At 40.1% G+C, this 22,203-nt stretch overlaps 1 protein-coding gene and 1 long non-coding RNA gene across 2 annotated transcripts in view; one reads left to right on the top strand and one right to left on the bottom strand.

Moving 5' to 3' along the window:
• The first annotated feature begins 13,742 nt into the window (after positions 1–13,742).
• LOC143956664 (olfactory receptor 4E2-like) lies at positions 13,743–20,210 on the top strand. Its single transcript, XM_077466851.1, has 2 exons — positions 13,743–14,526; positions 15,312–20,210. The coding sequence occupies exon 2, from the start codon at positions 15,315–15,317 to the stop codon at positions 16,284–16,286; it is 972 nt and encodes a 323-aa protein (XP_077322977.1). The 5' UTR covers positions 13,743–14,526; positions 15,312–15,314; the 3' UTR covers positions 16,287–20,210.
• Positions 20,211–20,261: 51 nt separating this feature from the next.
• LOC143956668 (uncharacterized) overlaps positions 20,262–22,203 on the bottom strand; it is a 79,965-nt gene continuing 78,023 nt past the window's right edge. Inside the window, exon 3 of the long non-coding RNA XR_013269973.1 lies at positions 20,262–20,462. This is a non-coding gene — a long non-coding RNA (uncharacterized LOC143956668). The remainder of the gene's footprint in view (positions 20,463–22,203) is intronic.

Here is a 22,203-nt window from a genome sequence, read left to right as displayed (position 1 = left end):
CAGCTTTTGCCCCCCTGCAGCATGCTCCTTCATCAAGGACTTATCCGGGTACACGTTTTTATACTTTGTGATGGCTCGGTCACAGCTCTGATGGGGAACTCTGGGGACTCTCTGAGGGGGATACCTGCTCTCTGATGGGGGGCACTCTGATGGGAACACCTGCTCTCTGGTGGAAGGAATAGTCCCCCATCATTGGTGTCAGTGGGAGGAATCGTGCCCCATATTAGTCTCATTGGCCCCCCCTGTGCATTTATGGGATCCTTTACCATATGTCACAAAATGGCTGACCACACATCGCAGTGCAGATGATACTAATACTAAATCTCGTAAAGTTTATAATCTTGCATGGCAAGGGCAACGTTATTCCAGTTTGTGGGATATTTTCTAATGGGCTGTGTAACATAGAATTTGCATAATAATTTGGTACAGGGTGTATTTGTGTTAGAAATTCCCTGCAAGGGAAAGCTCATCACCCATTGTGATGATTATTCTGTTAGTTTGACAAGTTAACTTATTTTGTTTTTGTAAACTGGCACTTTACAATAAATGTTGCACTGTATTTTCTGTGAAATATATATGCATATGAGCGTATCTTTTTTTTTTTTTTTTTTGGGTGGGGGAGTGGATCTTGGGTGGGAGTTCCCACACTTTTTTCCCCAGGACTTGACTCCTGTGTACAGGTATAAAAAATACAAGGAAAAGGAGGGTAAGCCTGTTTCAGGGCCCCCCTTTTGCTATTGAAAATTCTGGAATAAGGGCCCTGCTTTAGGATAGGCTAAAATAGGTCATATGATCTCATAGAGGATTCCAGAATGTTGGGGGGGAGGGGGGTCAGTATATAAGGGACCCCCTTTCTAGGTCCATGGCCAGTCATCAGAGGGAAGACCATCCAACGGAGCTCTGAGCTATAATACCGAGCCCGCCAGAATTCCCTTTGGCAACATGAAAATCCTCTTGAAGCGGCTGTTGGAATGGGCAGAGGCTGAGAAAGGAGATGACTGGCTTCGTTCATCTCTGTTCATTTTGAACGTGACCCCAGGTAGACGGGACTAGCGAAGGAAATGTATGTCGCTGCCTCCATTAGCGAGATTGACACCTCGCTAGCACCGCCACCTGGTATGGATTTAAAGGGGAACCCCTATGCCAAAAAACGGCATGGGGGTCCCCCCAAAGTCCATAGCAGACCCTTATCCGAGCACGCAGCCTGGCCGGTCAGGAAAGGGGGTGGGGATGAGCGAGCGCTCCACCCTCCTGAGCCGTACCAGCCCGCGTGCCCTCAACATGGGGGATGGGTGCTTTGGGGAAGGGGGGAGCCCTGCGGCCCCCCACCCCAAAGCACTTTGTCCCCATGTTGATGAGGACAAGGGCCTCTTCCCAACAACCCTGCGGGCAGAGAGCTTATCGTAATCTGGGAGCCCCCTTTAATAAGGGGGCCCCCAGATCCTGGCCCCCACCCCATGTGAATAAGTATGGGGTACGATGTATCCCTACCCATTCACCTGGGGGAAAAAAGTGTAAAATAAAAACACACAACACAAATTTTTAAAGTACTTTATTAGTCAGCTCCAGGGGGGGCTTCTTCTGTCTTCGGGGGTCTTCTCGCTCTGCTATCTTCTGCTCTTTTACCAACTCTTTTACTAGCGGAGGAGCCCGGCTTTCTCCTTCGTCGCTGATGCCGTCCGTGGTTCTTCTTCTGACTTCGGGGGTCTTGTCCCACTCTTCGCTATAAACGTCACTGGCAGGGAAGGGGTTAACCGTGTTCCCTATTCAAACAGCGGTGACTTATATAGGAATAAGGGGCGGGTTCATTGGGTGATGTCACATGGTGACCCCGCCCCTTATGATGCCACCCCGGGAATGTGACATCGTAAGGGACGGAGTCACCATGTGACATCACCCGTGACCCTGCCCCTTATTCCTATATAAGTCGCCGCTGTTTGAATAGGGAACACAGTTAACCCCTTGATCACCCCCTATTGTTAACCCCTTCCGTGCCAGTGACATTTATATAGTAATCAGTGCATTTTTATAGCACTAATCACTGTATAATTGTCAATGATTCCCAAAATGTGTCAAAAGTGACCGATCTGTCCACCACAATATCGCAGTCCCGATAAAAATCGCAATCCCAATAAAAATCCCCACCATTACTATAAAAAAAAAAAACTAATAATAAAAATGCTATAAATCTATAACTTTTGCGCAAACCAATCAATATACGCTTATTGCAATTTTTTTTTTACCAAAAATATGTAGAAGAATACATATTGGCCTAAACTGAGCAAAAAAAATGTTTTTTTTGAAAAAAAATTGGGATATTTATTATAGCAAAAAGTAAAAGATATTAGGGGTTATTTACGAAAGGAAATTCCACTTTGCACTGCAAGTGCACTTGGAAGTAAAGTCGCTGTAGATCCGAGTGGGACATGCAAGGAAAATAAAAAACAGCATTTAAGCTTGCACATGATTGGATGATAAAATCAGCAAAGCTTCCACTCATTTCAGATCTACCCCTTAGATTTAGAGCAACTGCACTTCCAAGTGCACTTTCAATGCAAAGTGGATTTGCCTTTCGTAAATAACCCCCACTGTGTTCTTTTCAAAATTGTTGCTTTTCGTTTGTTTATAGCGCAAAAAATAAAAACGCAGAGGTGATCAAATACCACCAAAAGAAAGCTCTTCTGTTTGAGTACAGCATCGCAGGACCACATAATTGTCAGCTAAAGCGACAAAGTGCCATATCGCAAAAAAAATGGGCTGTTTATTGAGCAGCCAAATCTTCCGGGGCTGACGTGGTTAATTTTTAATATTCGGAGCAAACCATCTATCCATGTCTCTATGCTTTATTTTGTTGAGAAATCACTTTAAAAAACACCCCCTAGCATTTCTGGCTATGGTCATTTTGAGTAACGGCAGATGATTCATGTAGCATTTACTTCCTGGAATCCCCCTGTTCTTAGCTCAGGCAAGCAAGCAGGAGGGGATGTGCTTAGCCGAGAAAGCCCTTCCTCCCCTCCTAAAGACTCCTGGCTTGTATGACATCATTTGCCTAGACATAGAAACCAGGAAGTAACTGAAAAAAAAAAAAAAAAATAAGTGACTATGATATACTTTCCTATCTATTTACTAGTGCTTGCATCATGAGGATTAAAAATAGCCAATGTTGATTCAGAAAGTGAAGTTCCGCTTTAACCAGGTGTGACAGTGTGTGGCTTATGTTTGTTTGGAATGAGCAGTGCATGTTAGATGTGGTCACAGACACTGCTTTATGCATTCTGCAAATCCCTTTGTAATCTGGACTGTAGTTGATAACTGCTTTGGAACATCTTCCTTTACTGATACTGCATTATCTTTCTGCAGTGTGGACAGGGTTAAATTGATTATTCATTAATGCAGAAGTGCAGCAGCCATCTTTAAGAAGACCACTTTGTAATGCCATGCTATGGTGGGTCTCCAGTGCAGTAAGCAGCCATCTTGGCTGGGTCTTGATTGATCCTGGAGGATAGCGATTGGCTGATGCAACAAAACAAGGTGTGTGTGTGTGTGCCTGCAGGCTGCTGAGAAGAAAAGGGGAAATACTTAGCCCTTGTACACACGGTCGGATTTTGTCCGACGGATTTTGTCCAAAACTTGTGTTGCATACACACGTTCAGACAAAGTTGTCGGAAAATCCGATCCTACGTAACGTGACGACGTTATTTCATTACGACGGGACTACTTTCAAGCTAGTAGCCAATAGCTTTGGTCTAGGAATTTGATCTGAGCATGCGTGGCACTTTGTCCGATCGGAATTCTCTACACACAATCGGACAAAGTCCGATTGGATCGTGTTGTCGGAAGGTTTTATAGCCCAGCTCTAAAACTTTATCCATCAGATATTCCGACGGAAACAGTCCGATGGAGCCCACACACGGTCGGATTATCCGACAACACGGTCCGATCGGACATTTTCTGTCGGAATGTCCGACCGTGTGTACAAGGGCTTAGAGCTAGGAGGGGTGAAAATAAAAAGATTGAATGAAAACCTACTATAACTGACCAAAATTCGGTAAGATCTCAGAGAAGCAAAGGGACTGTTCATCACACAGGACCTTGCTTCAGAGACTGGGAGGGTGTGAGGTGTGATTTGGAAGTCTGGTGTGATCACACTTTACTAGAAGGAACTCCTGCTGCTTGTAAAGAAGGAAAGTAAGAGGGAATGTCTCAGCAGGATTGAAAGAGAGACATAACAGAAACTCCTATCCCTTTCTAAGGACTTGAAATTAATCTAAGCCAATGTCTAGGGACCCAGAAGAGGGTGCCCTGGGGTGTGTCATCTTCAGGTGTGCAGAGAAATCACAAAACAATGAATTGGCTTTTCTGGCGGTATCGCTAAACCTTATTTCATAGTTCATAGTCCATCTCTGGAGTGAGCAAGAAAGTGTGGCTACATTCCTACATACAGTGGAATCATGGAGAAGGAACATAGCAATCCTCTAACAGGAGGTCAGAAAATGGCACAAAAAGGGGAATTTGGAGATTTCAAGCAAACGATCTGCATCTCCATGTTGTGCTCATAAAATATTGTCCTTATTAATAACTCCACAAAACACAAAGCCCTAATAAAGTTAGTTGACGTGCTTCAACCTAGACGACCTTAGTCATAACAAATGACATATACTGTAAAAAAACAGCACAATACATAGTGATATAGTTAAGCACCACCCAACTAAATGGACCATCAATTAACCACTCAAAAATTAGAGGCTGGAAGGAGCTGAACAAATACCACAATAAATACAAAATAACAATGAAAAAGATACACATATATCGAAAAAATACAAAAATATTTATTTGTATATTTTTTGAATACTAGCCCATCTCCCCGTTGTATTGAGCTGCAGTCTTTTAGGAATGGGTGGGGTACACCTTATGCCTCGCACACTGGAGAATAATAAAATGGAAAAACAAAAAAGAAAATTTTGGTCAGATAATTAGGTGAATTACTAACTGTTGAATGCTCAGATCTAGTAGTCTATATGCCTGGGGGCACCTGTCTGTGGGGGGCAAGTCTTTTTTTTTTTTTTTTTTATTACAAACCTGTTGAGATGGGGTCTGATCATCAATGCGCATTTTACTGCACCTTGTCACTTGCACTAAGTATACAAACTCCACTGCTGCAATCAGGCCACTACAAGCTCCTCCCAATATGAATATAATACCCTTTTTCTGAGCAGTAGCTTTTTCAAAGCACAATCAGAATGAAGCTTGGCTTGTGTCTCGAACTCTGTATCCTTCTTGCAGGTGGGTGATTTAAGCTCAGGCTTGCAGCAATGTTATGTAGCTTCATGGTTTAACAGCATGTGCATTGAGAAATAGTGAATAATAGTATCATTTTTATACCTTTTTAATTATGTTTCTTTTTTTTTTTCCCAGCCAAAATAGTACAATGTCAAAAGGACTCTGTAACGCAAATGCCTGAAATAGTGGCATATAAAGGACAATCTGTGTCTCTTTATTGTACATATAATACATCAGGCAATCCCTATCTCTCCTGGTATAGACAGAGGCCTGGAAGTTACTTGGAATATATTGCGAAGGTTGACTATGCCGGTATTAAACATGTGAATGAAAAATATCAAAGCCGAATTTTAGTAACACTTAATAAAGAAAACTCTGCAGTTCCTCTAAATCTGACCGAGCTTCACATAGAAGATTCTGCTGTCTATTTCTGCGCACACACAGGTGCTCTTACTATCATTGTTCATGCAATAACTGTTCCAGCACAGGACCTGATATACTAAAAGTGTTACTTTCAACTTAACTACTTTCATTTCAAATACTTAGTCAACTTTAAAGAGGAAATTCTAAACACAGATCACCAAAACTGGTGTATACTAACCCCTGTCACTTACCTAATGTATCACATGCACAATACCATTATAAGCAAAGACAAACATCTGGAGAAAAAGAGCTTATTGTTGACAGCTAAATGGAAGGAAAGATCAGTTACCAGTTTTTAGAAGGACAGGTAAAGCAATGGCACCTACATATTAGTCTTTTCTTTTGAGGATTTTTAAAGACAAACATTTAGTGAATAATGTGACCAAGGTTATTTGCCCATTAGTTACCCATTCTTAAAAACGTGAAGAAAAAAAATCTTAAACGTTAATCTCTATCCACTTAAGGACCAGGCCTTTTTCTTATACTTGTTGTTTCAATCAACAACCAGTATTTTTGCTAGAAAATTACTTAGAACCCCAAACATTTTATATATATATATATATATTTTTTAGCAGAGACCCTAGAGAATAAAATGGCGGTAGTAGCAATTTTTGTATGTCGCACAGTTTTTGTGCAGTAGCATTTCAAACACTATTTTAAAAAAAAGTAAACATGATATATACCCCAATTTTTGTATAATATGAAATATGATGTTACGCTGAGTAAATAGATACCTAACATGCTGTAAAATGGTACAAGCTTGTGGAATGGTGCCAAACTATGGTACTTAAAAATTTCCACAGGCGACGCTTTAGAAAATCTTACAGGTCACCAGTTTAGAGTTACAGAGGAGGTTTAGTGCTAAAATTATTGTTCTTGTTCAGACGTTTGCGGTGATACCTCACATGTGTTGTACGAACGTACCCCAAATCTTTCCTCTACCCTCAACCTCCTCCCATCCGCCGGCTGTCAAATGATGGCTGGGTGGCTCGGCTCTCATTCTGGGTGGACGTCATATGGTGGCCCTCCAGAACGACCGCTCTCGCATGCCCCCTGTTGCTAGGACACAGCGCGACCCTGATCTGTGTAAAGGCTTAGAGTTTCCTTGCAACAAGGTCCCCTAACTTATAATAAAAAGTAGTTACAAAAAAACCCCAGCACTTTCTTTATTGCTCGATACCAGAAGAGCTTTTAGGCAGTTTTGGCATGTAGAGTTCTCCGAAAGCTAGCAGACATACATAAATACAGTGGCCATGGTACTTGTGAGAGTAGAGAAGCTGTGTAGAGCATTCCCTTCTGTGTAATTTGTTATGCACACTACAACTTTTCAGCTTCTTTTCCAAACCACTTTCGTCTGAAAGCCCTTTCTACCCCTTAACTCCCACAGAATTTTTGACAATCTACTAGCAATCACACTAGTTACCCATTAATATCCTTCCAATTGAATGAGTCCAGTAGATGTTTTGTTTAACATTACCAAGCCCTGATGAAGAGTGCCATTGGAACTCCCAAAACGAATTTGGATTCTATAATACAAGACGTGAATAAAATTAAAGTGGTTGTACAGACCACCTCATGGATGCTATGTATCATTGGTGCCTTAGGCCTCTTGTGCCTTATGAATTTATTGGTAGACCTGTTCAGCTATCTTTCTAGATGGCCCTCTTCTATTCATTACCACGTTATTGGACTGTATAGTTTTCCACCTTTTTTCTACATGTTGGGCTTCCTAATTTTATGTAATTATACCAGACCTCTGGGATGGTCCATCCCTGTTTTTGGGATCCACTTTATTCCCATTTTTGTACACCTACTGTGTATACAGCGCTATGGAAGAATTGTTTAGTGCTCCGCTTTGTATTGTCTCTTCTTTTTCTCATTTGAACAAAAAAAATCGAATTAAAATGATTGAAACAGAAAATTAAAGTGGTAAACCTCAGACATGAAATATGAACAAAGCTTAATCCTCTATAGCAGGTATATGCAATTAGCAGACCCATCATGCCTCTGCCTCTGGGTGTCATGCTTGTGGCTGTCAGAGTCTTGCTATGCCTCATGGGACGTGTAGTACTACAAAAGCTGGAGGTCAGCTAATTGCATATTACTGCTCTATAGTGTGTACTTGTCTCAATTAAAGCGGTTGTAAACCCTGTTACACCACTTTTACCTACAGGTAAGCCTGTAATAAAACATACATATGGGTACCGTGAATATCTCCTGAACTTGCACAGTTTAGGAGATATTCACTGTATCCGCATATGCTGAGGTCAGAGAAGAGAAGAATGCAGATAGGCAGATACAATTTATGTAGGAGGATTTGTTTAAGCTCTGTGTATCACCTGGATAATCCCATCACTGGGTATATGTAAGGGTTTACAACTACTTTAAGTGTGGACTTTATGGCATTATCTTGCAGGTTGTTTTTTGAAATGGTTTACTACCGCTTTAGGAGATCTATCTCCCTACACCTTTTTTTTGCTTCCCAACAGATATTATTTCCCATGATTTAATTAAGAAGAAAACATGAAACGTTAGCAAGAATGCATTTCTCTCTCATCCATTAAGGCAGTGATCATCAACCCTGTCCTCAGGGCCCACTAACAGGCCAGGTTTTATGTATTACCTTGGGGAGATGCAGACTAGAATACTGCAATTACTGAGCAGCAAATGATATCACCTGTGATGTATTTCCATTATCTTGCAAACCTGGCCTGTTAGTGGGCCCTGAGGACAGGGTTGATGAACCTGCATTAAGGGACACAGGCGTGTAGTATATTCTAGGATATGTGAGTCATACTACCACTTACAGGAGGTTGGGACACTGGCAAACAGAAAACATTAATCCAGCCCCTGTATAACCCCATCTCCAACCTCCTTGCCTCAAGTTTTTGGCTAGTGTTCAAAAAAAATGTGCAGCCTCCTTGTACTGTTTTAATACACTGCGGAGTAATGAAGTTTGTTTTTGTATCACATAGACTTCAGCACTTCAGTCAGTTCACATCTGCAATGAACTTCCTCACTTTAATCTTTTTGTTCATAGGTAAGTCATAAATTGTTCATAGCGTCTCCTTGATTATAACTATGACAAAAAAAATAAAGGAAAACAACAAGTTTTGTTAACAGTTAGGGGAAACTAACATTTTTTAAGCCTGCAAAAAAATTAATTAATGATTGGAGCCTATCGGCAGAACAGGCCTATTTAGTTAAATTTTTATAAACAAACCTTTTTAATTTCTTGCCGTTCTTTAACTAGTAGCTGTAACATTTAACTTAATTTTAAACATATGTATTGCTTTCTTAATGTTATATTGATCAACATGAAATTTTATTTGAGGTTTTATGTTTTTTTCAGTGCTGCATATATGCCAGTGCCAAGTGTTTCAGAGGCATCAAGTAACTGTGAATGAAGGAGAACATGTCCTTATATCATGCCACCAGAATGCTACTAGTAGAGATATCATGTTCTGGTATAAGAACACCATGGATGGAACATTTGAATATCTTGGAAGTGGATTTGATGATACAAATATTGCTGGGACATTTATGATGTCAGTGAATTCTGAAGAACGATCCACGAGCCTGAAGAAGAACCACACAGTACCTGAAGACACTGCTGTGTACTACTGTGCAGTTAGAGACACAGTGCTGTCAGCTGAAGCAACTTCCACCCAAAAACTCTTGTGATTTCGCACAGTCATAGTCATGAGCTCTATAATAAAGAATGAAGTATAAATCGGGTAAGGTAAAATGAGATCATGATTAAGACAAATGCATACAAATTTATGTAAAATATACCTTTTTAACAACTCTTTACTATTGTTAGAAATATAAAACGGAATAGAAAGGAACGTATATAAAATAAGGAACACTTATCAGCATCTACCACATTTTTCTGAACCATAGATGTAAGGACAATTAAAGTGCTAAGGAACACACAAAAATCTACCAATAGAACATTTAAAAAAAAAATGGGTACCAAAGAAATGGTGCCATGTGGGGATGAGAACATATAAACCAACAACTGTCCCCTTTAAAGTGAACCAATTACTAAACTGTATGAAATTCTAAAATAAAGAATAAGGTGCTATACATGTTCATATAAAAAACTGGCACAAAGAAAAAACACTGCATCAAACTTAAATATGCACATTAGTGAAAAAATAAGCAAGCATAAAGTCCGTAAGTGGGAGCTAAACTTATAGATTTTCCACCATGAGTGCTGAGTATGAAGATGGCCACTGACTAGAGCTGTTTGAACCCTTTTCACAGGATGGTCAAAAAACGCTTTGGGAACACCAGATTGGTTCCACTTATGGTATAAATCCACTCCAATAGCCACTCAGGAAGGAGCTAGAATTTAAAAAATGACTCCACAGGGGACACAGATGAAAGTCTCATAGTGTAGTCATTTTTAATATAGTAAAAACAGCAGCAATGATAGCAGTTACATTCACATATGATAGTGCCTGGCCTGGCACTAGGGTTAAACAGTGTGTGAGTCAGCTGATCCCTGGGGGGTAGTGTTTGTTCCATGTCTTGCTTTCGAAGGTGCAAAGCCTGGTGTGGGGTATCAAATATGGACTCAGAAATTACAGATAATCTGCTCCGACATATGTTTCACCTTGAAAGGCTCTTCAGGAAGTGATATCATGCCACTTCCTGCTTGCTTTTATATGAATAGAAAGACTGCTATTGTTGAGGCTCCTCCAAAATGGAGGAGAAGACAAAAACATAATACAAAATCTGCCTTCAGGGAGTGACGATGCACACACACTGCCCACACTGCACATAAATAGCCAACCTTACAAAAGAATCAATAAATGGACTAATACATAAAAATATTTGTAGTCAACAATCACCTGAACAGTGATAAATGAACTATTTTGGTGCATGGATGCAATTTAGAGCTGAGTAAGATCAGATGGGTATATTGCGGCTTGGAAGAAATAATTAGGACAGCACCATCTAGTGGTGAATACCCATATGGCTGAAATTGCCAATACAACCATGCCTGTACTAACAGATCAAAAGAAAATTTTAAAATAATTAATATAATACACAAAAAAATGAATGAAATAATAATAGAGAACTTGTGAAAATACATTATACTAAAAAAATAGGTATTAATAAGGAAACCCTGAGGGACCAGGCCTCTACTATAAAACCCAATCTTGCTAAAAACAGATATATTTTGGGTCATGTCAGTTCCTCTCCAATGCTGGTGAACCCTATCAATGCCCCAGAGCAAGGAGGGGTCCTTATTGTGCATCAGCCTGAAGTGGTTAGATACACTGTGGGCTTACAATGATTATATAATGATAATGATTCAGTATTGACTGTGGGTCACCACTGAATCTTCAATTAACTCAAAAAATGTCAGTAAGTGACAAACTTGTTTGTTATCAGCTGTGGTGTCAGCTGATCTCACAATGCCTTTTGTAACCAGAGGAAAGGCAAACATATGTGTTAAAATGTCAACTAAGCTAAACAGCAAAACACTACTCATGATTACAAATTTCTCTGATGTTTGTGAATTTTTACATATTGTTTTACCATATACATGGATTATTCTATGTTCACATTATATGCATATTTTGTCATCCTGTAATTATTGCTCTTGTGTTTCAGATGCGCAACAATTGTAATAAATCTACATTATTTTACTTCCATGACATGTTTTTTGACTAACCATATTCACCTCACTCAAAGTCCCAGGGCGAACCCCTTTTATTTGGTAAAAAGTTTTACTAAACAATTATGCTTGGTTTTACTATGAGAATAAATAAACATTCAAGTCAAGCATGGTGGTGGAAGTGTTATGGTTTAGGGCTGCATGAGTGCTGCCGGCACTGGGGAGCTACAGTTCATTGAGGGAACCATGAATGTCAACATACTGTGACATACTGAAGCAGAGCATGATCCCCTCTCTCCGGAGACTGGGCCGCAGGGCAGTATTTCAACATGATAACAACTCCAAACACACCTCCAATGTGACCACTGCCTTGCTAAAGAAGCTGAGGGTAAAGGTGATGGACCGGTCAAGCATGTCTCCAGACCTAAACCATATTGAGCATCTGTGGGGCATCTTCAAATGGAAGGTGGAAGAGCGCAAGGTCTCTAATATCCACCAGCTCCATGTTGCCATCATGGAGGAGTGAAAGAGGACAGGACTCCAGTGGCAGCCTTCGAAGCTCTGGTGAACTCCATGCCCAAGAGGGTTAAGGCAGTGCTGGAAAATAATGGTGTCAACACAAAATATTGACACTTTGGGCCCAATTTGGACATTTTCACTTAGGGGTGTATTCACTTTTGTTGCCAGAGGTTTAGACATTAATTGCTGTGTGTTGAGTTATTTTGAGGGGACAGCAAATTTACACTGTTATACAAGCTGTACACTCACTACTTTACATTGTAGCAAAGTGTCATTTCTTCAATGTTGTCACATGAAAAGATATAATAAAATATTTACAAAAATGTGAGGGTTGTACTCACTTTTGTGATAAACTGTATATATATTTACATTTTTTGTCTATTTTAAGTTACTATTTATAATAGTACCTGTATCTAATAAATGAACTATTAAATATGTTTAGAGGAAAATGGACTTGGACTTTACTGGTACAGAGAGGACCCACACATCAAATTTATAAAAATATCAAAAAGTTTATTACAAATCCTTGTTAAAAAAAATATAGATAAAAGTGTACATAACCAGGTCGCAAAAAGGAGTTGAACCTGTAAAACAAGCCATCAGGAACTACTCGGTTCCTGTATAATTCATGGGTGCACAAAGATATCAAAAAGGTGACACGTTTCACAGTCTTTGCTTCTTCAGGACCTTGTACTCTTGGGCATACCAATGAGCAGCATGTTGCTGTTGGATGGAAGTAAAGGACAGCAGGTGGGCAATAGGAATATTAGGAAAGGGGCCCTATTAGAGCACTGAAGTCAATCCAGTCCAAAAGATGGGCTAAATATTTTCTCCAGTGGTTAGAGTAAAGTAGATTGCTAGATACCCTGTGGCTGCTGGATGTTATTTCAGCAAGATAGAAAATATCAAGAGAACCCTTGGGGCTAAAGACTGAGATGTAAGGTGTGTCCCCTCCTTAGGATCTATCTGTTAATATCAAGGGCCAGTCATATGGTTGATAATATAAAGTATCCCCAGGGTATACAAGTATCCAGAGAGAGAGAGAGAAATCCCAATAAGCTCAGAATGCCAGCCAATGAAAATAGATGATACAAATAATGCCAATATTTCCTCAAATAGGGGACCCTTGAATCATTAAAGTGGTTGTAAACCCAACCCCACAAGTTTGTCCCATGTAAATCAGCATAAAAAAACCCTAATGAACACTGCTTGTAGATATCTCCTTACTTGCTTAGTATTGTTGTAATCCTTTTTGTTCTTTAGAATGACGTCACTGAGCATGCCAAGATCTCCCCTGATTTACGGTACACTCTCTATGTGCTTGTCTATCTATTATCAGGACTTCCTATGACACATAACACTGAACTCCCAGGAGGCTGCAGAATCACTCAGAGCTTCGTCCTACACGCCTGTCACATGTGACATTACACACAGTGTAAAGCAGGGCATGGGACAGCATTACTGCAGTCTTATCAGCTGAAGCCGATAGGACTCACACAGGCAAACACTAGATAATCAGAACAAGTAAATACTATGAAATAAAACAAGTCACCTATGAACAGGGAATTAGGGTTGCCATAGAAACGTTGGATTGAGAAGGAGGCTTGGTTAACAGTACAGGAAGTGCTCAATGTAAGGGCAGAAATACACTCTACTGTGGACTCAGAAAACAATACTTAAGATGGCACTGCCTAACCCCTGGAAACAAGTTTTTTAAAGTTTCTTTAAACAGTAAGTAATATGCAATTTGGGCTGGATTACAGTGGCTATAGTTTGATAATTACTTATTATAATGGACTAAATTAAAAGAAGCATCAGAGTGGGAGAGTTTACTTCCTCTTTAAATAGATGGCACTACAGATGAACTCAGCTGCCTTAAGGTGTCAGTGTTCATCTTCACATTGAAGGCTTTCATTTTTAGCAGTGGAGCCTACATCCTTCATGTTATCCATATTTCAGAGCTGTCATAATGATCACAAAGCTGGGAACCACTCTGTTGAATTCCCAATCAGCAGTGGCGTGGCTGGCCAATTGATAGCTAACAGCCCCATGAAGTGCTAACTGCTGGTTCTCATAGGGGAGAACATTCATTAACGTGTCCTCAGTACAGAGTATCCTGCCAGGGAGTATTAATATACAGATTGTGGGCAAGAAGGGATTAAAGTTTTGTGAATATTTAATTCTTTTTCAGGAAAAGTATGATTGGCAAATTAGGCCCCCAAACAAACAGCCTTCCATGCTGAAGAATTTACAGTCCTTTTGGCAAACTATAGTGATTTGTTATCTATACGTTCAGAATATACATAGAAATAATTAGCAAGCATCTACACTTTCTGATATGTGCGGTCAGACAGATTACAGCACCATTAATCCTATTATTTTATTATTAAACACAAAGTAAAACATTGGTCCCACGGTTGTTCTATAATTTATATTTTCAATATAGAATATGTTTCTTTTCATTAAAATAATTGTATCATTAATAAGCTAAATAAATTATTTATTTCTTCTGATAAGTATTCCAAGGGAATTTCTAACCCAGAATACAACACAAGGGATGATATAAATATGAGATTAGCTAAATTGTTATACAAAATTATGCTTGCCTGTGTCAACAATGCACAAAACCCTTCAGAGCCTATCCCACTGATCTGTATGTCTCTTCATAGAGTGTAAGGTGCTTTTTTGTTTAGTATACCTGTATTAGATGTTTCTATAGTTCTATATTGGTCAGCTTTTCCGATCTCGGAGAAATATTACAAGCAGTGAACCAAAGAAAGTATTTAATTAAAGGAACACAATATTTTATGTATTTATTTATTATTCACAATAAGGTACATTACAACTAGTAAAATGAAATGGGGCTGATTTCCTAATTGAATAGAAAAGTCTACATAGCTCATTGACAATTTGTGGTCTTCAAATACCTTTTCATGTGGAGAGAAATTTTAAAACAGAAATTTTACAACTATGAACTTCACTTGCAAGTGATTAGATGATTGAAATGTACAGAGCACTGGTTTAACACTCCAACCATGTCAGTGTTATATATGAATTTTTGCATATATTTTTTACATATACAGGAAAAGGTGATTAGCAAAGTGCAGTTATCAAGAGAAAACAGTAACATTTCATTTAAATGTACACCACTCAAAGGACAAAAAATTCTAGTTGTTCGCTACAAGTTTTTGTTTCACGTTTCAGTTTTTTTAGAAGGTATAGTAATTATATTTGGTGAAGTATAAATGTTAATTTTATGCAGTGACGAAAAACTTCCAGTTAAAACACAAATTTGGAAAATCTGAAGCAAAAAAACATGGTAGGAATTTAAAATCAGTTATAGCGCTGTGCTAAAACAATGTTAGACTTATACAAATAATGGAATTCATTTCCAAATATGGTTGATGACATGTTGTTTCTTTACTGATTTTTTTTTTATCATCCCTGTTGAGAGAAGAATATGGATCTTCAAAATCAAAGTTTGGTAACAGAGTTCACCCTTAGTGGTTTCTCCCATTCGCATGAAGCTCGGGTTATTTTCTTTGCCTTGTTTCTCGCCCTGTATTTGATGACCTTATCAGGGAATCTTCTCATCATGACAGCAATCCATGTTGATCCACATCTGCGTTCACCTATGTATTTTTTTCTCAGTAACTTGTCTTTCTTGGACATGTGCTACTCAACGGTCACCATCCCAAAGATGCTGGTTAATGTCTTCTCACATCAAAAGACTATCTCCTTTAACCAGTGCATATTGCAGCTTTTCTTCCTTCATTTATTTGGTGGCACAGAGTGCTTCCTTCTGACTGTCATGGCATATGATCGCTATGTGGCTATCTGTAATCCTCTAAGGTATCACATTGTCATGAATTCCAAATTTTGCTGTTGGCTGGTGGCATGTACTTGGCTAGCAGGTTTCTTGCATTCCTTTACTCAGGCTTTTCTCACCTACCAGCTGCCATTTTGTGGTCCAAACAAGATAAATCACTTCTTCTGTGATGTCCACCCGCTAGCTGTACTTGCCTGTTCTGACACTTTCTTTATTGATATATTTATTATAGCAAACAGTGGGATGATTTCACTAACTTGCTTTGTGGTGCTATTGTTCTCCTACCTTGGAATCATAACCACAATCTTAAAGATCCATTCTTCAGAAGGGAGACGTAAAGCATTCTCTACATGTGCAGCCCATCTCCTGGTTGTTACATTCTTTTTTGGACCATGCATATTTATCTATTTGAGGCCACCAGTGAACTATGCAGCAGACAAGCTGGTGTCTGTACTGTATACAGTACTGACGCCTCTACTAAACCCTATTATTTACACACTACGAAACCAGGAGGTCAAAAATGCTATCAGGAAACCTTTCAGAAACAAATGTTGCCCAAAATTCGCAAAGCAAACAGATATACTATTTGTTACAAAGCACTGAAATAAAGGAAGGGTTTACGTTATTCCTATTAAAAATGCAACTGTTGCTTGGCTAATGTTATAGCTAATGTCCAATTCCAGTCTTATTGTCCCACTTCCTAGTGCTCCCCCTCCCTCAGCAGTCTTCAGTCCTTACCAGAAGTCTTGAGGCTGGTTACATGATGAGCAGCAGGGGGCGACACAAGAGAAGAGGTGAATATTACAGTTGTATTTTTTTCATGCATGGGGACAATTTAAAAAAGTAGCAAAGAGTTGGGCTATAATGAACAAACTAGTGTTTTCCAATATGTACATAATTCTCTTTTTCCCCCTAGTGCAAGAAAATACTGTTTAAGATGGGCTTCTTCAGTAAAAATACAAAATGTACAGTAACAAATTGCAATCAGTCAAATCTGTGTTTATTGAATTCATATTGAAATAGTTTCATACTGTGTTTTTCTGCTCCTTTAATGTCCTCCACGAGCTTCCATTTATTTGGAATGAGTATTTCCTTTTTATTTTGCAATCATGGGAGAGGGTGGCTACATTCCTACATACAGTGGGACCATGGAGAACGAATGTAGCCACCCTCTAACAGTAAGTTGGATCAAATCAGTAAAAAAAAAAAAAAAGGGAATTAGGAGGAGGCTCATAGCAGTAGAAGGTGCTTTTCTAAGTTAAAGTGGTTGTAAAGTCAGCAAGTTTTTTATCTTAATGCATTAATGTATCTTAATACATTCTATAAACTTGAAAACCGATTGGTTACTATGCACAGCTGCACCAGATTCTGTGTACACCAGTTTTAGTAAATCTCCTCCATGGTGTCCATTTATTTTATTTTAACTGCCATACCCTTCTGGGAAGAGGCACATTTACTTAATACTTATAGCAAAAAATAAAGTTATTAAAAATTGGGACTATATACAGTATGTTTGCTAGGGTAATTCCACAAGGTGCCTTTCAAGAAGGAGGTGACCAAACAAATTTTCTAACTCAACTTCTACAATCAAAATGTAAGATTATATAGAACTCTATATTGACCCCTGTGGTTTTTATTCAGTCAGTTCCAGTACATTCCAGTGCAGAAAAAAGTACAACATGCTGCATTTTATCTGCACAGAACTGTATCGGAATGCAGCAAAGTGCACCAAAAATGCACCAGAACACATCTAAATGCATAAAAAAACACTACAGCAAAACAAAACCAGAACACTTTTTGAAAAAAAAGTGGGGGAAAATGCATGAAAAATGCACCAGAATGTAGCAAAAATGCATGAAAAACGTGCATCCAGCACACGTGCAGACTGCATTTCTGTGGTGCGGACCAGCCCTAATAGTGTTTTTTAGGGTAGACAACTTTTCCCTAAAGGCGCTGAAGTTCATTCAGGATTTTGTGTCAGCTGCTGTTAGAGACTGGGCCCTTCACATTGTATTTTACCCTAAATGATGGCTTCATTTATTGTTGTAACTGTAACTAGTTAACCACTTCAGCCCCCCGAAGATTTGGCTGCTGAATGACCACTGCATCACTTTAACTGACAATTGCGTGGTCATGCGGCGCTGCACCCAAACAAATTTTTTTCCCCACAAATAAAGCTTTCATTTGGTGGTATTTGATCTCTGCGGTTTTTATTTTTTGCGCTATAAACAAAAAAAGATCGACAATTAAAAAAAAAAAACACAATATTTTGTAAATTTTGCTATAATAAATATCCCCATTTAAAAAAAAAAGCAAATTTTTTCTCAGTTTAGGCCGATATGTATTCTTCTACATATTTATGGTAATAAAAAGCACAATAAGCTTATATTGATTGGTTTGCGCAAAAGTTATAGCTCTACAAAATAGGGGATAGATTTATATCATTTTTATTATAATTTTTTTTTTACTAGTAATGGCGGTGATCTGCAATTTTTATCGGGACTACGACATTATGGCGGACACATCGGACACTTCTGACACATTTTTGGGGCCATTGGCATTTATTCAGTGGTATAAAAATGCACTGATTGCTGTAAAAATTTCACTGGCAGGAAAGGGGTTAACACTAGGGGGCGATCAAGGGGTTAACTGTTTTCCCTATGTGTGTTTCTAACTGTGGGGGGAGGGGACTGACCTAGAGGAAATGACAGATCTTGGTTCCTAGCTATTAGGATCTCACAATCTGTCTCTCCTCACAGAACAGAACAGGGATTTGTATGTTTACACACACACGTTCCTGTTCTGCCTCTCGTGCCCGCGATCGCTCATGGCTGATGGTCATCGGACTGTCGGCCACGAGCATTGGCACCTCCGTAGTGCAGTGCTATCCCGCTTAAAGGAGCCAACCTACAGCTACGATGGCTTGCGGGATTGTGTCGACCTGTTGCAGTATAATGACGGCGGCTGGTCGGAAAGCGGTTAAGGGAGAAAGTACCATAAAAATGTATATATTAAGATATGGTTTCCAGAGGGAGGGGAAAAGTAAACACATTGAGGGAAGAGGTATGTACAAGACCATAATTATGTCTTTAACTGATGCCCACCTAGCCACTGTACATATACAGCCAGAAGGGACAAGCATCGTTCTGGGTGGACATACCTGTACAATCTGTGATTGATGTGTCCTTCGGACACAGCAGCTGACAGATTGAGGTACAGGTCCATTGTCATTGGCCCTGTACCATGTCCTTGCTGTGACCAATCATAGTGGTCACAGTAACAGTAGTAAACAAGGACTTTCATTCATGAAGCCCTTGTTTACTACTGTGATCTCTGTGATTGGTCCCAGTGATCACATGCTACAGAAAATGAATTGCTTACTGCTGTCATCATTACGTTGTAAGCAATCACAGCTTAAAAGAAAAAAAAAACAGATTCTCAGAGCAGTACAGTTTCACTATTGTGAGACTGCACTGCTCTGGTGACAGTATGTAAAAAAAATTGCAGTAATGGTGATCATGTACAATAACTGGCTCCTCCAAAATCACTGTATGTCAGTGCTGCCAGCCACTGTATCTGATCGCCATCACAGCAGTACTGTTACACTAGACCAGTGCTTTCAGTCAGTGTCCCTAATCACCACCACACCAGTCAGTGTCCCTAATCACCTCCACCCACTCACAAAGCACCGCAGCCATGGCATTTATTTGTACACCCCTGGCTTCTTCCCTCTGTAGCTAAAGGGAACAGGCCCTAATAGTGCAGTTAGTCAATGTCTCCAATCACCACCACACCAGTCACAGTGTCCTCAGTGCAGTGTAGCTGGATTCAGTACTCCTAAATGCCACCACACCAGAAACAGTTTTCCTGATCACTGCCACACCAGTCCCAATTTTACCAGAACAGTGTATGCCAGGAACAGGGTTCCTCACATAATCAGTCATAATCATAAACATTGAAAAAGTCTCAAACATGTTACATAGTTACATAGTCTGGTTGAAAAAAGTAAATGTGAAAACGTTTAAATAAAGCAAGTGAAATAAATATTAGTATCCACTTATATTATGTGTATCTAGGAAAGCATCCAGGCCTTTCTTAAAACAATCTACTGAGCTGGCTAGAACCAGCGCTTGAGGGAGTATATTCCACATGTTCACAGCTCTTACTGTAAAGAAGCTTTTCCATATTTGGAGAGCACCTTCTCTATTTGTCCTGTCTACCATTATCATTGAAAGTGAAAGCACAAAAAAATCCCAAATTTTGGGTTGGCCCTAGAAAAGTAATAAAGGGGAAATATTCCAATAGGGACACTGGTTCTGGTGACCTGGGGATCCCAAGTTATTCCTGTAATTTGTAGGGATTTCCTCTCTGTTTTGGCTATGGAACAGAAAGTGAAGGTAAATCTTCCCTATTGGACACAGTTGGCAAAAAAAAAAAAAAGCGCAAGATCTGGTGCAGCTCTACATAATAACCAATCAGCTTCCATTCTTTTGTCAAAGCTTAACTGAATTCAAAAAAGGGGGAGTTGGGAAGGGATTATCACGGTGCTTACAGATAATAAAGGAGAACACAAGGGGATAAAATTCCATACATTTAATATGAACATGACTAAAAACCAAACATAACAGTTTGTTGAGTTTTGTTTAACATTTCCATTATAGTGGTCATGTAAGAAGGATTCCGGTTGAACAAAGATCTGACATTCGTATGCTTTCCCGACATGTTTCGCCTTATGGCTTCATCAGAGGATATACGAATCAACCAACCGACTACGAGAAACTATACAGGAAAATAGAAAATACTACATAAGAAAATACATAAATAAATACATAGACACACGTTACAAAAAAAGAAAAAAACATAATCCATTTACCAATGTCCACCCATGCAAGAGCTTACCACCTCAAATCCCCCAGGAAGGTCACCACCAGAGGAAGGACCACCAAGAGGAAGAGGCACTGTGCGGCCACAGAGAACACACAAAGACATGGCTAACACAAAAAAAAAAGGAGAATAAGTCCTAAATGTGTGCTATTTAAATTACCGTATATACTCGAGTATAAGCCGAGATTTTCAGCCTCTTTTTTGAGGCTGAAAGTGCCCCCCTCGGCTTATACTCGAGTCATCGCTGTCTGCCTGCTCGATCAGCATGTCGAGCAGACAGACAGCGGCCATTCTATCCTTCAAACGCCGCGCCTCCGCCTCCGCCTTCGCCTGTGATAGGCGGAACACTGAATTTCCCAGCAGCCTGTGTTCCGCCTATCACGGACATCGTCTCATCCTCGTACTACGGACGAGGATGAGACGATGTCCGTGATAGGCGGAACACAGGCTGCTGGGAAATTCAGTGTTCCGCCTATCACAGGCGAAGGCGGAGGCGGAGGCGCGGCGTTTGAAGGATAGAATGGGCGCCGAGGCGCCGACGAAGAGCGGCGATCCTGGCAAGGCACGGGACGGAGGCAAGGCACGACACGGGACGGGACGGGACGGAGGCACGGCACGGCACGGGACGGAGGCAAGGAGGCAAGGCACGGCACGGGACGGAGGCAAGGAGGCAAGGCACGGGCTCGGGACACAGGTAGGCTGGACACACACACACACACACACACACACACACACACACACACACACACACACACACACACACACACACACACACACATGGACACACACACACATGGACACACACACACAGGGATGGATGGATGGATGGAGACACACACACACAGGGATGGATGGATGGATGGAGACACACACACACAGGGATGGATGGATGGATGGACACACACACACACAGGGATGGATGGATGGATGGACACACACACAGGGATGGATGGATGGATGGACACACACACACACACAGGGATGGATGGATGGATGGACACACACACACACAGGGATGGATGGATGGATGGACACACACACACACAGGGATGGATGGACGGACACACAGGGATGGACGGACACACAGGGATGGACGGACACACAGGGATGGACGGACACACACACAGGGATGGACAGGCATGTCTCACCCTCGGCTTATACACGAGTCAATAAGTTTGCCAGTTTTTTTGGGGGTAAATTGGGGGCCTCGGCTTATATTCGGGTCGGCCTATACTCGAGTATATACGGTAGTTGGAAAAAAAATTGCACCAAAATGCAAATGGAAAAGAGGTGCATAAAGGGTAAACCTTAATTGCCAATGGGAAAAATCCCAAGCAAATTACTTACTTAGAAGAAAATGTATTCAGAGCATATAATGGAGGGTGCCTCTTTGTAGAAATACATGTGTCCAATAGAGATTAAATAAATGACACTGAATTAGGGAAAAAGAAACAAGAAAAGGGACATGGAAAAAATAAAAGTATATTAGTAGATTTGAGAGCCTAAAATTTAAAACTGGTAGGGATCATTCAATAAGGACTCTATGATTATTTGTTGTATGAAATAGGGAGAAAATCATGTGCAGTATCTCACAAAAGTCAGTACACCCCTCACATTTTTGTAAATATTTTATTAT

This window comes from Lithobates pipiens, unplaced genomic scaffold, assembly GCF_037356315.1.
Source record: "Lithobates pipiens isolate NorthernLeopardFrog02 unplaced genomic scaffold, aLitPip1_a1.2 Scaffold_4, whole genome shotgun sequence".
NCBI classification, from domain to species: domain Eukaryota; kingdom Metazoa; phylum Chordata; class Amphibia; order Anura; family Ranidae; genus Lithobates; species Lithobates pipiens.
Note: the sequence above shows the minus strand (reverse complement) of the source record. Positions and strands in the feature narration are given on the sequence as shown.

Bases quoted from the DNA above. Each gene is read 5' to 3' on its own strand.
- LOC143956664 (XM_077466851.1), top strand. From the start codon at position 15,315: ATGGATCTTCAAAATCAAAGTTTGGTAACAGAGTTCACCCTTAGTGGT.